Raw genomic sequence first — 14,423 nt, 5'->3', positions numbered from 1 at the left:
TTTCCTTTAACTTTGTATCATCATTTAGGCCCCTATTCAACAAAGCATAAGCATATGCTTAAGTCCCTTTAAAGTAAATAGATGAAATCCTGGCCCCCATTGCAATCAACGGGAATTTTTCCATTTACTTCAGTGGAGCCAAAATTTCACCCAGTGTCACAAGTCAACATTGTTTCCCTCTAGGCCTGAGAAACTCTGCAGACTTCTGAAATCAAACAGCTTTATGAATCTGCCAAACTTCTCCCCAATTCAGCAAAGCACTTAAGCGCGTGCTTAGAATGATTTGCTGAATTGGGGTCCTCCCTTCTTATCCCAGAGTTAACAGCAGAAGTGAAGCATCCATTACATGCTGATAAATCATACTGACATTCCTAGTTCAGAAGTGTGAAACTTCCAAAATATGGCAACCTCTCCTCAAAATTCCAAAAGGCACTAACATTGCTAAAATTTAACAAGCAAAGCTTCCTAGGCCTCCCTAGGCAGCTAACAGAATGTTGGGAATCATTAAGAAAGGGATAGATAATAAGACAAAATATATTGCCTCTATATAAATCCATGGTACACCCACATCTTGAATACTGCGTGCAGATGTGGTCGCCTCATCTCAAAAAAAAAAAAAATTAGAATTGGAAAAGGTTCAGAAAAGGGCAACAAAAAATGATTAGGGGTATGGAACAGCTGGCTTCTGAATGAGGAGAGATTAATGAAACTGGGACTATTCAGCTTGGAAAAGGGATGATTAAGGGGGGGGGGATATGACAGAGGTCTATAAAATCATGACTGGTTTGGATAAAATAAATAAGGAAGTGTTATTTATTCCTTCTCATAACACAAGAACTAGAGGGTCACCAAAAGAAATTAATAGGCAGCAGGTTTAAAAACAAACAAAAGGAAGTGCTATTTCACACAACGCACAGTCAATCTATGGAACTCCTTGCCAGAGGATGTTGTGAAGGCCAAGACTAGAACAGGGTTAAAAAAAGAACGAGATAAGTTCATGGAGGATCGGTCCATCAATGGCTATTAGTTGGGATGGGCAGGGAAGATGTCCCTAGCCTCTCTTTGCCAGAAGTTGGGAATAGGCAACAGGAGATGGATCACTTAATGATTCCCTGTTCTGGTATTGGCCACTGTCGGAAGATAGGATACTAGGCTAGATGGACATTTGGTCTGATCCAGTATGGCCGTTCTTATGTTGCAAAATTCAGTCTGACAGCTGATCATCATAATCATTCAGCCATGATAAACTGTGAAGATAAAATCCTGATCTCACTGAAGTCAATGGCAAAACTCCCACTTGAATGAGAGCCAGGATTTCACCTAGATATTTTTATATTCTCATGAGCCACATCATGTCAGTTGGCATAGTTACATGGTCTTCTGTGAAGTTATACTGACCCACACCAGCTGAGGATCTGGCCCTTGTATCTCCACACTGGCCTAGCCAATTCACCCAAAATATCCCTTCTGGACCCCAACTTGCATACCAATTTGCAGGATAAAAGGACTAAGTGTTAGAGGGGTAACAACTTGCGTCTTTAGAATGGAAAGGTTGTTGTATGCTTACAGCCCAGATAAATATACATACCTTTTGCAAACCAGAGCTATATATAAAAAATAAAATGAAAAAACCTTGCTATATCATTCAGTTATATCATACAGAAATAGGTCATTGTAGTACTGTATGGTTTTTTGCCTCTGATTTTAAACTTGCAAAATGTACAATTGAATTATGCTGTTTCTCATTAATGGGACATCTACAAAGGAGTGTTTTTTTTAAATTTTAAACTGAACTCATTCTCTTTAAAAGTAAAATCATATTCTACATTTAAGAACTGACATACTTATAGAATTTGTCGTGTTTTACTCCTCTGACACATTTGCAAAATGCTCAAGCACAAATTGCTCTAAAATAAGAGATCCTTTTCAGTTTCCATAAAAACTGTTTGATTTTCATTAAATCAGGATATATGAATTTCTGTGCTTTCATATTCCCCACCCCCAAGCTATCAATGTGAGTTATAATAACCTCAGGAAAATATACTTCTGATGATAAACATTAGCTTGCTTGGTTGCATTTATGTTGTGCTATAGCTCAGGTGGATAAATCTGAAATTGTTAGTTTTAATAACCTAGGTTTTCTTCTTCATATTAAATATATATGAAGGCAGGAAAAAATGTATAGTGTGTGTGTGTGTGTTATAGGGGGACCTGGTAATAGCCCCTACATTTAGTCTGGCTAATATTTTCCATTATAAAATATTCTTGTGACCCTTTATTTGACTAATGCTACCATCTCCATTGTTTGCAGAAGGCCTTTGACTTTTGGTAGGGAGAAAGCCCCAGGTGCAGAGAAGTGCCTTTTCTTTGTCCCAGGAAATTCCATTCCAGTTTAGCTGAGCAATAAACTTCTTCTTTTTTGGGGGGGGAATCACAATTTCCCTCTGTTGTGTTGCCCAGAAATATTTAGCATCATGGCAAAATAATAAGTGGAGGTGAACATGCTAATCTAAGGTCATACCCATGCCATCATTAAAACAGTGACAGCAGAAGCACACACTGTTCTGGGAAGCCCCGACGTAGACAGGCTCTCCAGAAGTTCAGAGAAAGCCAGCTCAGGCTCCTCCATCAATGCCCACTATGGGGGCGCCAAGTGGGGAAGGTTGCTCCCCCAGCCTCCTGAAAGAAAGAAAGATTCCTCCTGGGCCCACCATGTAGCCTCAGAAACCCAATTCCTGCCACCCCCATGGTGATAGCCTTCTGCTGCCAGTTAATGCTAGTACTCCCATAGGTCAGGCTGGACTGCACTGCTAGGGGCTCAGGTTCGAATCCTGTGGATGATGTGAACAACCTAAATTCTGGCATTTACTCGCTGTCAAGTGCTTGACTTTGCAACCTAAACACCAATTCATACACAGATGCAATTTTCAAGTTGAAGGTGTCACGTTTCCAAACAATTACCTATATTCAGAAGCATCCTTTTTATCTGATCTTTTTTCTGTTTTGCTGTGTTTGCAGGGTGTAGAGCAAAGGTGCTCAAATTGTGCTCTGCAGAGAGCTGGCTGGTCAGATGGCGCTGTGTGCTGCTCCACGTTTCCAGCTGCTAAATAAAATTAAAAGGCAGCTAAAAATCCATTTAATTTCTGACGGCTGTCGCTTGTGCACATTAGCGATTGCTGCAGGTGCCACAGAGTTGTTAAGCAGTTGCAAGAGGGAGTGTGGGTGGATTCAAATGATGGAGTGAGACAGGTATGGTCCACACTACAAAATTTAGATTGAGAATTCCTGGTGTTGATAGCTCAGCGTCTGACATCTTCCATCATCTTCCTTGCCTATAAAGAAATTACAGTGTTGCTCAACAGTGTGTCAGAAAAAGCCTGAGAGTATTGTCAATACCTCTGTTCCAACAGACTGATTTTGTGGGAAAATGACTCAAGGCGTTTTAAAATTCAACATGCCAGTCCCCTGGGGCGGGGGCTGTCTTTTTGTTCTGTGTTTGTTCTGCACCTAGCACAATGGGATCCTGGTCTATAACTGGAGCTCGCAGGCACTACCATAAGACAATCAATTAAAAAAATAATCCACAAAGAAATTTTGGTCAAGAATGACAATTGTTTTTGCAGTTAGCTTTTAAACATTAATTTTCTCTTTCTCTACAGAGAAAGCAAAAATTAAATAGGGTCTATACTTTACCCAAATATTTAACAGGAGAACTGGAGCACTTGAAAATATTCCAATCATTGAGTCCTTGCTTTCATTACTCTTCTGTTTATGTCTTTTATAATAAATCTAACCTACCTATTTTTGTCCCACCAGCTGTTTCCAATCTCTTAACCAGAAGGGTAACACTGTACTATAAACTTTATTTCCAAACAATACACGATCTGTTAAACCAAAGGCTTTGGACAAGGTCACCAGCAATCCTATCAACACAAAGTATCTTTCTTATGCGGGCACCTAATGTATTTTTCATTGCTGACAGAGTCAAACAGCTCCTTGATCCTTAGGGCGTGGGGAGAAGGGTGGAATCATCAAAAAGCGTCAGTGAAGCTAATAGTTTAAAAGATCCTTTCAAGAGATCTCCAGTCTCTTGGGCGTGCTTGTCAGCATCTCCCACGTTAAATAAAAAGCAGCTTCATCGTCCATGGAGGTTTCAAAGAAAGGCTTGAATATAATTCAAAGTTGCCAGGACTGCAAGCTTCATAAGATACACCATACATCACCATGCACAGACACTAAATCCTCCCAAGCCAAACAATTCCTTGGAGTAAGATCTCTCTCCCAACTCAATCTCCCAACTTGACCACTCTCCTGTATGGTGCTCCCAATGTATGTATCTCTCTCCTTCAGTCATTCTAATTAAAAGAATAAGATCATTTTTGCTTTCGGATAGAAAGATTTCACTGACCAGTTATGCAGGTGTGCAGCATGCCAATGGCAGTGATACTGCAGCCTGTGTCTTTGCAGGGTGGAAAGAGCTCATGGACAGCCAACGGTGCAACAGGGAGTCTTCTCTTACTGCATGCTGGGAAACACTGGTCCAAGAGGATTCTCTCCCAGGCAGAGCAAAGAGTGACTTGGTGCTTGGATATGTCCAGGGGATCTAAAAAACAGTTGAGCCACCCCGTAGTGGGGTATTTAGCAGGTTCTGGTTATTGCTACAGGTCAGGCACAGTTAATGTACTTGCCTACTATGTTACTGCATCACCTGGTAAAAGATCACCATTCCAATCCCAGCCATGCCAGATGAGAGTATGCCAGGATGGGGCTTAAAGGTGAAAGGACGTATTTATGTGCATATGCTCCCAAACCCAGCTTCTCTGCACGCCTTCCTGTGCAGATTACTCATGCTCCTAGCAGAAATAATCCACTCTGTGCATGGAGCCAGAACATGAGATCTCACTTCTTTTAGGGGATGATTAAACCACCTTTCTCGGCACTGGTTAGAATTTGGCCCATTGTGTAACATTCACAATGACAAGGACCATTTCCTCTGCATTCTCCAGTGTTTCTATACACTCAGCCACTATAAATCGTGTGAGGCTGAAACAAGGCACCCCCAAAAAATGCTCTTCCTCCTATTGTCTTTCCAGAACTGTTAAAGGGGCATTTTGGGGTGGATTCAGATATAGGCTTCAACTTAAATTTAAAGGGGTGAGTGTGTGAATGAGGGTTCATTTTAAAAATGGAGTTTTGAAGGACCCTTTGTTCTTAGTGTCTGTTAACATTGCTTGATAAAAATGAAAATCTGGCATTTTGGTTTCATGTTATGTCAAGCTGTCGCGCCTCATCCAGCAGCTACTCTTCATAGCATTTTTTGTTTACAGCATGAAAATGGCCAATAAAACTGTTCGTTCCACTGATGCACTAATCCTGCCAATGTCAATAGAGAGGTTTCCTACATTTAGGGTGACCAGACATCCAGATATTATCGGTTCCATCCCAATATTAGGGGCTTTGTCTTATATAGGCAACTATACCCCACCGCGAAAAAAAAAGTCCCAATGTTTCACATTTGCTATCTGGTCATCCTACCAACTTGCACAGTAATATGGCACCCAACAAGCCAACCCAAGGTCTATAGGAAGAGTGAATTCTAATGGTTCTGAAGTTATATCTCCATGAAAATAGCACACTTGGTGAAGGGGTCTCATTCCACATATGAAACATGATAGGTTATTAAAAGAAAACATGGACAGGCAAGGCAATAGAATAATGCTTTCAACATGCCTCATGCACAGTAGCTTCATTGCATTGTCATCACACATTAGCTCTACCAGAATTGTCAGTGGACATGATGTCAATGCTACTGCAGGGCTAACAATAGACCTATCCTTTTACAATATTTTCATGGCGTAGATATTTTTCACACTATTCCCGACAATAGAATGGAAAAACTGACAGAATAAACCAATATGTCTTTTCCCTCTCTGACTTCTGTGATACTTAGCCATAAATATCACAGCACAAATGTTAGGAGATTATTCACTTTCAGACCCAAGGCCGTCAATGCCTAGACAAAAAGAGGGTGAGCAGTGTCAGCTGCATAAGGACCGGATTTTCAAGAGTGCAAGTACTGTGGAGAGGAACTCATTGGTTACTTTTGGACTCTTCAAGCGTTCAGACCCTCTGAACAAAATCAGGCCATTCGCTTGTGTTCAGCGAGGCAGCATCTGTGTAGCAGCACTGGTTGGCTATCCCCTTAAGGGTCCTCCTGCTTCACAAAAAGTTTTCCAGAAAGTTCACGAAGTTTTCCAGTGTCAAACCCCACACTGAGGCCAACGGTGCAGCACCTCTCTATGTGTGATTATACCAACACTTAAGCATGAGCGTCATTATTAGAGCTACTCAAAAATGGGCTAAAGTTTTCATTGAAAAATTTCAATTTATTCCAACTATTTCTAGTAACTATAGTCCCGTGAATACTCCTTTATAGTCAATAATGCTCGTCTGTCTCTTAGGTACTTATGTGGGCCCCTCCCATCGCTGTAGTATTGGAGTGCCTCTTTTAAAAAAGCTTTTAACATTTATTGTCACAACACCCCTGTTGTCTCCTTTTTATAGATAGAGAGCTGAGGGACAGCGAGGCTAAGGAAGGGACTTCGGTATTGCAATGTTTAGAATCATGTCTAACTTTTAACACGTAGGGAAAAAAACCTCACAGGAACAACACTGTGATCCACAAAGCCTGAGTTAGGGGCCTAGGCTCCCTAGAGAGAGGCACTTTAGAATGTGAGCCTCAAAAGCTAGCCCATTAGGTGGCGAGCTGCCTAAGCCAGGCAAGGGGAGACGCCGAGGAGAGCGGAGTGCTGTAAGCCCTGCCCCTCTCACAAAAGTAGTTATGGAAGTCCAAGCTGCAGGGAGGCGCCAAGCTCTGCCACCGATTCATCAATGGGAACCCCGCTCCTGGAGTCTTAGGCACCCCAGGTGTTTCTTGTGAGAATGACTTAGGCACTTGCCTCCCCCCACACAAAGCAGCTGGAGGAGAAGATGGTGCCACCTGCCTTATAACTTTTAGCCCAATGGTTAAAGTATCCCATTTAAATCCTCTCCCCCACTAAGACAGCAGCGAGAATTGAACCTAGGTCTCCCACCTCCCTGGAGAGTGCTCTCACCACTTGGGTAAAAGTTACATTCTGGCTGGTGTCAACATGTCTGGCTCTAAGCAGGCCTACTGGACTGGGCCTGCACATGAGTTAGGCAGGCAAACGCTTATCTTCCCTAAGTTCATGGATCACTCTGGGGCCTAGGTGGGAGACAGAACTGCACGTGCCCAGAGGCAGAGGAAACTTCTACCTTGAAAGCTTAGGTGCTGAGTTTAGGTACCTAAAGCATTCACTGGGAGGGTTTTTTTTGTTGCATCTCCGTGAAGCCTAAAACCAGAATGACTCGCTTGCCAAACATCACACAGGAAGTCTGCATCAAAGCAGGGAATGGAAGACAGTCCTCCAAGTGCAAGGCTAGTACTGCTCCAACCTCTGAGCCAGACTTCCTCACCAAGGCTCCTTTACACTGCCAGAGTGGCACAGAGCAGCCTTAGCATAAAGGAGAATCAGACACTTGAGTTATTGATATTTAATTTAGTTAATCCCAAGTATTTAAATAGCAAACAAATTCCATTCTAATCCTTATTTAATTACCAGGGAAACGTCTGTCAGCTAGGAACCAAGGTGTTGGAGGCAGCTGAAAAGAGAGATTTACCACTAAAAAGAAAACAGAACCTGCTTTGCTAAACCCAGCAGTTCTTACTATGAGCTTGAAATTAACTATATTTTTAGTTGCAGCTGCATTTCTGACCCCTCTTGCACCCATTACTTGTGTGACCCTACCGGTATGAGAAGTTAACTTCTGTGGGCCAGATTCACGCCCCCCCCCCCCCTACTAGAACACTCCCTATATAAGGGCCTGATCCAAAGTCTGTTATATTATTAATTCAGGATTTATTTGTCTTGTAACAGCACCAGTCAAGGACCAGGACCCCCTCATACTAGACATTTTACAGACACAGAACAAAAAAGTCTTTAAGATCTTACTTACCATCATCACTGGGGGAAAAACACCTATTGATCTCAAGTGGTTCTATGCCAGACCCTAACTCCTGGCTCTCTTAGGCTTTTTTAATAGCACCCCTACACCAGCCTGATGCAGCTGGAGATTGTAAAGTAGATGCTGTGAATCTGCATATACCTTTTTTCCAGACCAGGCAGTTCCACACACTTTCAGAGCTGCACTGATTTTAGGTTCCTTAATGCACGGAAAATCACAGCTGTTTTCTGCAGATCCCATAATCTCTTCCCCCTGCAGACTTTCTTCTGCTTCAGCATATTCTGCCAGGGTCCAGGCTGGCACAAATTAAGCTCAAAGTAGATAGATAGATAAAAGTCCTAGGCTGCTTACAAAGAACTTTATTGTTCTATATTTTAACCAACTGTTATTTTTAACATGAGCTTTTTTCTTTGTTACGCTAATATTAAGAAAGGTTGGAAACTAACTAGAGCTCAGTTTTGCAAGCGATGTCTCTTCTGCAAGATGGCTATCAGCAGCAGGCAGCCAGCAAAAGGCCATTTGTAATTAAATACTTTATTTTCAAAACCATTCCAGTTTCTTCATGGCCAGATGGGCTCCTGACCATCCTGAATTTGCAGAAAGCTATACTGCATAATCTGGGAGGATGAGTTTCTCAGTTCTACAAACTTCTTCTTGCCTTTGCCTGTCTTCCTTGTAGTTTATATAACACAGACACAGGCTCTAGCACTGTTTATAGGTTTTGTTTAAAAAATAGGAATGTACCTTTCAGCTGCTCAGAGACAGGGGGCCAAGAAAGGGGGGACAAAACCAGTGATCTTGAATTAAAACCAATGTGATACTGTTGAGTTCAGGGGAATCGATCCTAGTTTGCACAAGTGTAAGTGAAGTCAGATGCTAGCTAGCTTAGGGTTTTATACTGCCACCCATCACCATAGTATCTGACTGTCTTCCATGTAAAATCAGTGGCCATAGTGGAGTCCCAGCAGGTTTCATGGAGTCTCTGGCACTTCTCCTTTTCTGGGGTAATATCTCCGTTTGTGACAGAATCAGACCCCATATTTTTCTACATTTGGAAAGCTCAGTTCGCCCCGCCAAGTACTCAGTGGGGGCTGATGTTGTATTGCTGCTCGTATCAGTATATGGGCTAGGACAATTCTGTGTGGGGGTCCTTGCGAGATGGCTTTTTGGGATGCTTTTTGTTTTGTTTTGTTTGGGAAGGTTTGCATATAGTGATACTTAGCATTTCACTACAAGGCTTTTTATATCTGAAAACCAGCAAGCGCTTTGCAAACGTTAACTCTGGCCCAGCTCCTGCGAACGTTTCTGTGCAAGAGGAGCCTGGTACCGGCTTAGAACCCCACTGAAATCAAGGGGCTCGGCACGGGTGCAAGGGTCCCCCCACGGGCAGCACAGTTCTGCAGGATCAGGGCCTCATTAAGCCTCACACCACCCCTTTGAGATAGGCCAGTCTCACTGCATCCATCTTACGTGTAATGCAGAGGACGTGAACGACAGAAAAACACCCCAGCCACCGCTAGCTAGGAAGAGCCATGCCTAGTGCGGTGTCCTGGCTCCAGGCAGCCACAACTTGCCGTGAGGATGCTGATTTGTGCACAACATAATGTTCCGCTGCCAGTGGCGGGTGGAGAAGGGTCGGGCTGGGTTGGGCCCATCCCTGGCTACCCCATGTGACGCAGCGTGTGTGTGTACGTGCGCGCATTCTCCAAGACACGGTCGCAGGGGGCGGGAGGCCTCTCACCTGCTCCGAATCAAAGGCGAGGGGCGGCCCCGCCCGTGCACACACAGCCGCAGGAGAGGGAACGCCGCTCAGCGCATCGACCAATCGGCGGCCAGAGCGGTGGAGCCGGGCGGGCGGCGTTGGCCGGTGGCCAATTGCCGCGGCCCCTGGGCTGAGCCTCCTCCTCTCTCCCCTCCCCCGAATGGGGCTAGAGCCGCCGCGGCCAGCGAGCGAAGCGGCCGCCACGCAGAGCTGCGTTGGGTGCGGGCTGGTCCGGGTGCGTGCGGAGCGAGTCGCGGCTGCAGCGCGCAGGAGGCGGCGGCGGCGGGGACTCGGGTCCCCCCCACCCCGCGGCGTGAAGCCTCCGATGGAGACGTTCCCCCCCGGCAAGCTGGAGCAGCACCAGCCCGTGGAGTTTTTGCAGGGCGCCCGCTACGGCGCCAAGAGCCACCCCGCGTACGGGAACGCGTTCAACTCCTGGAACGACTATCTGGGGCTGGCCACGCTGATCACCAAGGCCGTGGACGGGGAGAAGGGCTTCGGGACCGAGCCCCGCTCCGTGGTGGTGGCCGCCGCCGTGCAGCCGGCTCTGGAGGAGGAGGACGAGGAGGAGGAAGAGGACGACGACGAGGAGGAGGAGGAGGAGGACGCGGGCCCCCCCTATTTCGAGGGCGCCTTGCACTTGCACGACTTGGACCTGTGCAGCCACCGCCACGGCGAGCGCTTCCTGGAGGAGCGGTTCGCCGACTTCAGCCCCTTCTCCGGCCGCGCCAGCCCCGCCGCGCTGGTGTTCAACTGCTCCCCGGCTCACCTGCCGCGGGACCGCTCCCCGCACGCGTGGGGCGGCGGCGGCGGCGGGCGGCTCCCGGCGCCCCAGAAGCCCGGCTCCCGGCTGCTCAAGCCGGAGCTGCAGGTCTGCGTCTTCTGCCGGAATAACAAAGAAGCCGTCGCCCTCTACACCACTCACATCCTCAAGGGACCCGACGGCCGGGTCTTGTGCCCGGTGCTGCGGAGATACACGTGCCCCCTCTGCGGGGCCAGTGGGGACAATGCCCACACCATCAAGTACTGCCCCCTCTCCAAAATGCAGGCCAGTGCAGCCAAGCAGCAGCTCAGAAACGCCCGGACCGCCTTGGGCAAGAAACTCCGCTAGGGGGCTGCAGCCTCCTGGCCTCGGGACTGCTCGGTTTGCTGGCGATGGATTTGTTGGGTTGGTGGCTTTTTTGTTTTTGTGTTTTTTTTTTTGTTTTCCCCCTTTCGACTGAGGCCGCGCCAGTAGAAAGTGACCCGGCAGCAGTTTTCTGTGTGGCCCGCAAAAAAAGACCCTTTCCCATTTTTTTTTTTTAAAAAGTGTCTTAAAGCGGATTGCATTTTGTTCTCTTTAACACATTAATATATTCAACGTGGGGGACTAGAATGTAAAAAGCTCCTTGGCTTATGTACTATAATGATAGTTTCTAGTTTGTATACTCAGCATCCAGGGAAGCTGGGCTCTGAAGTTAATTCTATATCATTAATTATAAATATGCAGTTTAGATGCACTGTATTTGTTTATTGTATAATATATATATCTCTAATTTTTAAAAGAGGGGTAAGATGAAATTGAATGGTAGAGAGCTCCCATGGGGGCGTTTATGTTGGTTTATTGGAGAGGAGGCATTTTTAAAAAAAAATTTTTACAGAATCTCTGAAGAAAAGGCCTCTGTACTGCTAAGCAAATGAATTTCTGTTTTTGCAGTATCCTAGCCAAACGAAGCATTGATGTTTTTAAATCTTATGTTTTAAGGGTGAGCTCGACCGGGTAGGGAGGGGAATTCTGCTGTATTTGGCTGCTCGTGGTTGTGTTTGCACTGTCCTCTAACAAAACAACGTTGTCTGTAAGTAGGTAGTACGAATTGTTAGTTACTAATGTTTGTGGGGATTTTGAGATCAGGAATGATCATATGACACTTTTCCGTGTTGGGGGAGATCCCCTTTGTGTTCACAAGTTCTTTTGTATTAATCTACGGTTCTTGTTTTTCTTCCCTTAGTCTAGAAATTAACTTTTATTCCTCTAAATTCCCTTTCCCTCCCTCCCACCCCCCAGCCAAAAATAAACACTGTCGAGATTGTAAAGCCCCATACTGGCCACAGGTGGCAATGGTGCTGTTTAAATTTGAATTTTTGTTTTCTAGAGTGAAGTAAAGGCGTCACAAATTTGACTTAAGCCTGTTCTCTCTTCTCTCTCCCCCCCTTATGTGCTGTTTGATCTACTATAAGGTGGTAATGTAGAGGAAGCGGCAAGGTATCTTAATGACAACCATGTTTTTGCTACCCTGTAGCTATTTATAGATTATCACTCAACACCCTTGGGTTTGTTGGACCATTTTATAGTAGCCACAATGCATTGCATCCCTGTCTAATGCATAATTAGTGGGAAGAACTTCTTGTTGCCTTCCTCTGACTTGTAGTGTGGATTCTAATAGCTACCATGCTCTTCTACTGTGAAGAACAGAAAGTGTGGATGTAGGAAGGAGCCCTAGTTTGGTTGGTTGTTTTATTTAATGCGAAAGCTGCTTGAGGGCTCTTACAAGAAATCATTTATAAACAAATGAGAATACGCCCCCTGCTGCTTTCTCTGTGCAAGACTTCTTTGAAACTACCTCAGGGCTGTGCTGAGGTACTGTTTACAATGGGGGTCATAGCTAGAAAATAGTTGTTCTCTACTACAGAACAAGGCTAAACTATATTTTGACTTGCGTACTGTAGTCTTAGATTGGGCAACGTGATCCAAAAGGTTAAAGTTAAAATCTGCTCGGGATGGGAGTTTAATCTCAGCAGAGCAAATTTAGATTCCACCAAGCAAAGCCATTTTCCCCTTCACTACTTACAAACTAAAAGAATAGGGGAAAGACTTACTAATGTTCCATGCAGTGAATCCCTCTTCTTTTAGTAATATACTTTGCACACTTCATTTCTCTTACGTAGGTAGAGAGTTGATGAAGCTCTAGAGTATTGCAGAGCATAACTGCATGTATGTGGCTTATACTGAGGCTAATTTTCCAGTTGCAACTGGATGGCATATAAGATTATTTTAAGGCTGCATGCCATCTTGTATGACAGAATGCTGTCAGGACAGTTATGTAAAAATATTTACATTCTGAAATACTCAGTACATATGAACAACTTTCTAAAATTCTTAAAAGCTAGGAAGCTCTTGTTTCTAATAGTAGTGTAGTCTGCTAATTCTTCACTTAACTCCAAAGCTAGTTTTGGGTTTGTTTTATTAAAGGGAGACTCTCATTAAGTATAAAGTTAAAATCAATACAACTTATTTAACAATATGCTGTTTATACTTTTCTCACTCTGGATATCCATTCATATACTGTTTTGGCTCATAGATACATCCCTATTTATCTCAAAGCTGTACTTACAGACCCTCCAAACTGCTTGTTTGCTGTGGGATTTCACAGATCTTTGTAAGAGCACCTCCCCTGTAGAACTTACACTGGCCTATGAGAATTTGCATTCATATGTAGGTGAGAATTTAATAAACTGAGTTGTAATGCAAAAACTTTGCTTACAATAGCAGATATGACCAGGGGCTTGCACCTTCTAAGGGGCTACACACTAGTGTAAATTGATAGACCAGTTCACTGTACAAACTTGTCCATAACAATTTTACTGGAATATCAGGATTACCCACTCTTCAATGTCCATTTAAATTTGGGTATTACTTAGCATGCATTTCATGTGGAAATTGAGTACACAGATTAAGTCTCAATACACTACCTCCAATGCTAGAATCTAAGATAGTCTTTATTCTATAGGAAGAATGAATTCTTATGTCTGAGAACAGGGTGTCTCCTTAATGTTCTTACTACCTACATACCCCAGTCAATGTTGTAACTTATCAGTATTTCCTTCAGCAATGTTTTATCCATCAAGGTTAGTGCAAGTTACCTACTGCACTGGTGTAAACATTAAAGGGAGCAAAAAGACCATATGAAAAGTGTTCTTAGTTTTACCCATCCCACATACAGGGAATGTAGGGCAATACTGTCAAATGTGTAGGCAGAGGTGCCTACAAGGTGCTAGCATGACATAGTGTGGTATCTAGAACAAGCTGCTTTATGCCAACAAGTGTTAGCATGACTGGAATCTTTCAAGGAATTAAAATAAGCTCCCTCTTAGTGGAGCCATTGCTTTGCAAATTCCTCCTCCCTGAAGAGAAAAATCAGGTGACTGTGACCTAACCACCTCTACAGGTACATACCAGTTCTTGACACTTTACTCATCCTGCAGCACACATAAGCCTGGTAGTTGAAGGGGCCAGAATTGCTTGAAGAACCCACCACATGTAGAAACAACAGGAGTACTTGTGGCAGCACAGACTAACAAATGCATGTACTAGCTTGCTATAGTAATTAAACTGTACTTTAATAAATTGACCCAGAAGAGTTAAGCTCCAACAAACCAACGCCAGAAAGAGATCATAGAATATCAGAGTTGGAAGGGACCTCAGGAGATCATCTGGTCCAACCCCCTGCTCAAAGCAGGCACAATTCCCAATTTTTTTCCCCTCTCTCAGAGATTGAACTCACAATGTTAGGGTCAACAGTTTAAGATTAAGATATTTCCTCTTATGAGCATATTACTTTTTATAAAAAGGTCTGTT

General features: G+C 44.2%; 1 protein-coding gene across 1 annotated transcript; it reads left to right on the top strand.

The window, feature by feature from the left end:
* The first annotated feature begins 9,769 nt into the window (after nucleotides 1-9,769).
* Nucleotides 9,770-11,967, top strand: NANOS1 (nanos C2HC-type zinc finger 1). The gene has a single exon (XM_073354237.1). The coding sequence runs from the start codon at nucleotides 9,969-9,971 to the stop codon at nucleotides 10,917-10,919; it is 951 nt and encodes a 316-aa protein (XP_073210338.1). The 5' UTR covers nucleotides 9,770-9,968; the 3' UTR covers nucleotides 10,920-11,967.
* Nucleotides 11,968-14,423: the final 2,456 nt, after the last annotated feature.

Source organism: Lepidochelys kempii, chromosome 7 (genome assembly GCF_965140265.1).
Source record: "Lepidochelys kempii isolate rLepKem1 chromosome 7, rLepKem1.hap2, whole genome shotgun sequence".
Taxonomy (NCBI): domain Eukaryota; kingdom Metazoa; phylum Chordata; order Testudines; family Cheloniidae; genus Lepidochelys; species Lepidochelys kempii.
Note: the sequence above shows the minus strand (reverse complement) of the source record. Positions and strands in the feature narration are given on the sequence as shown.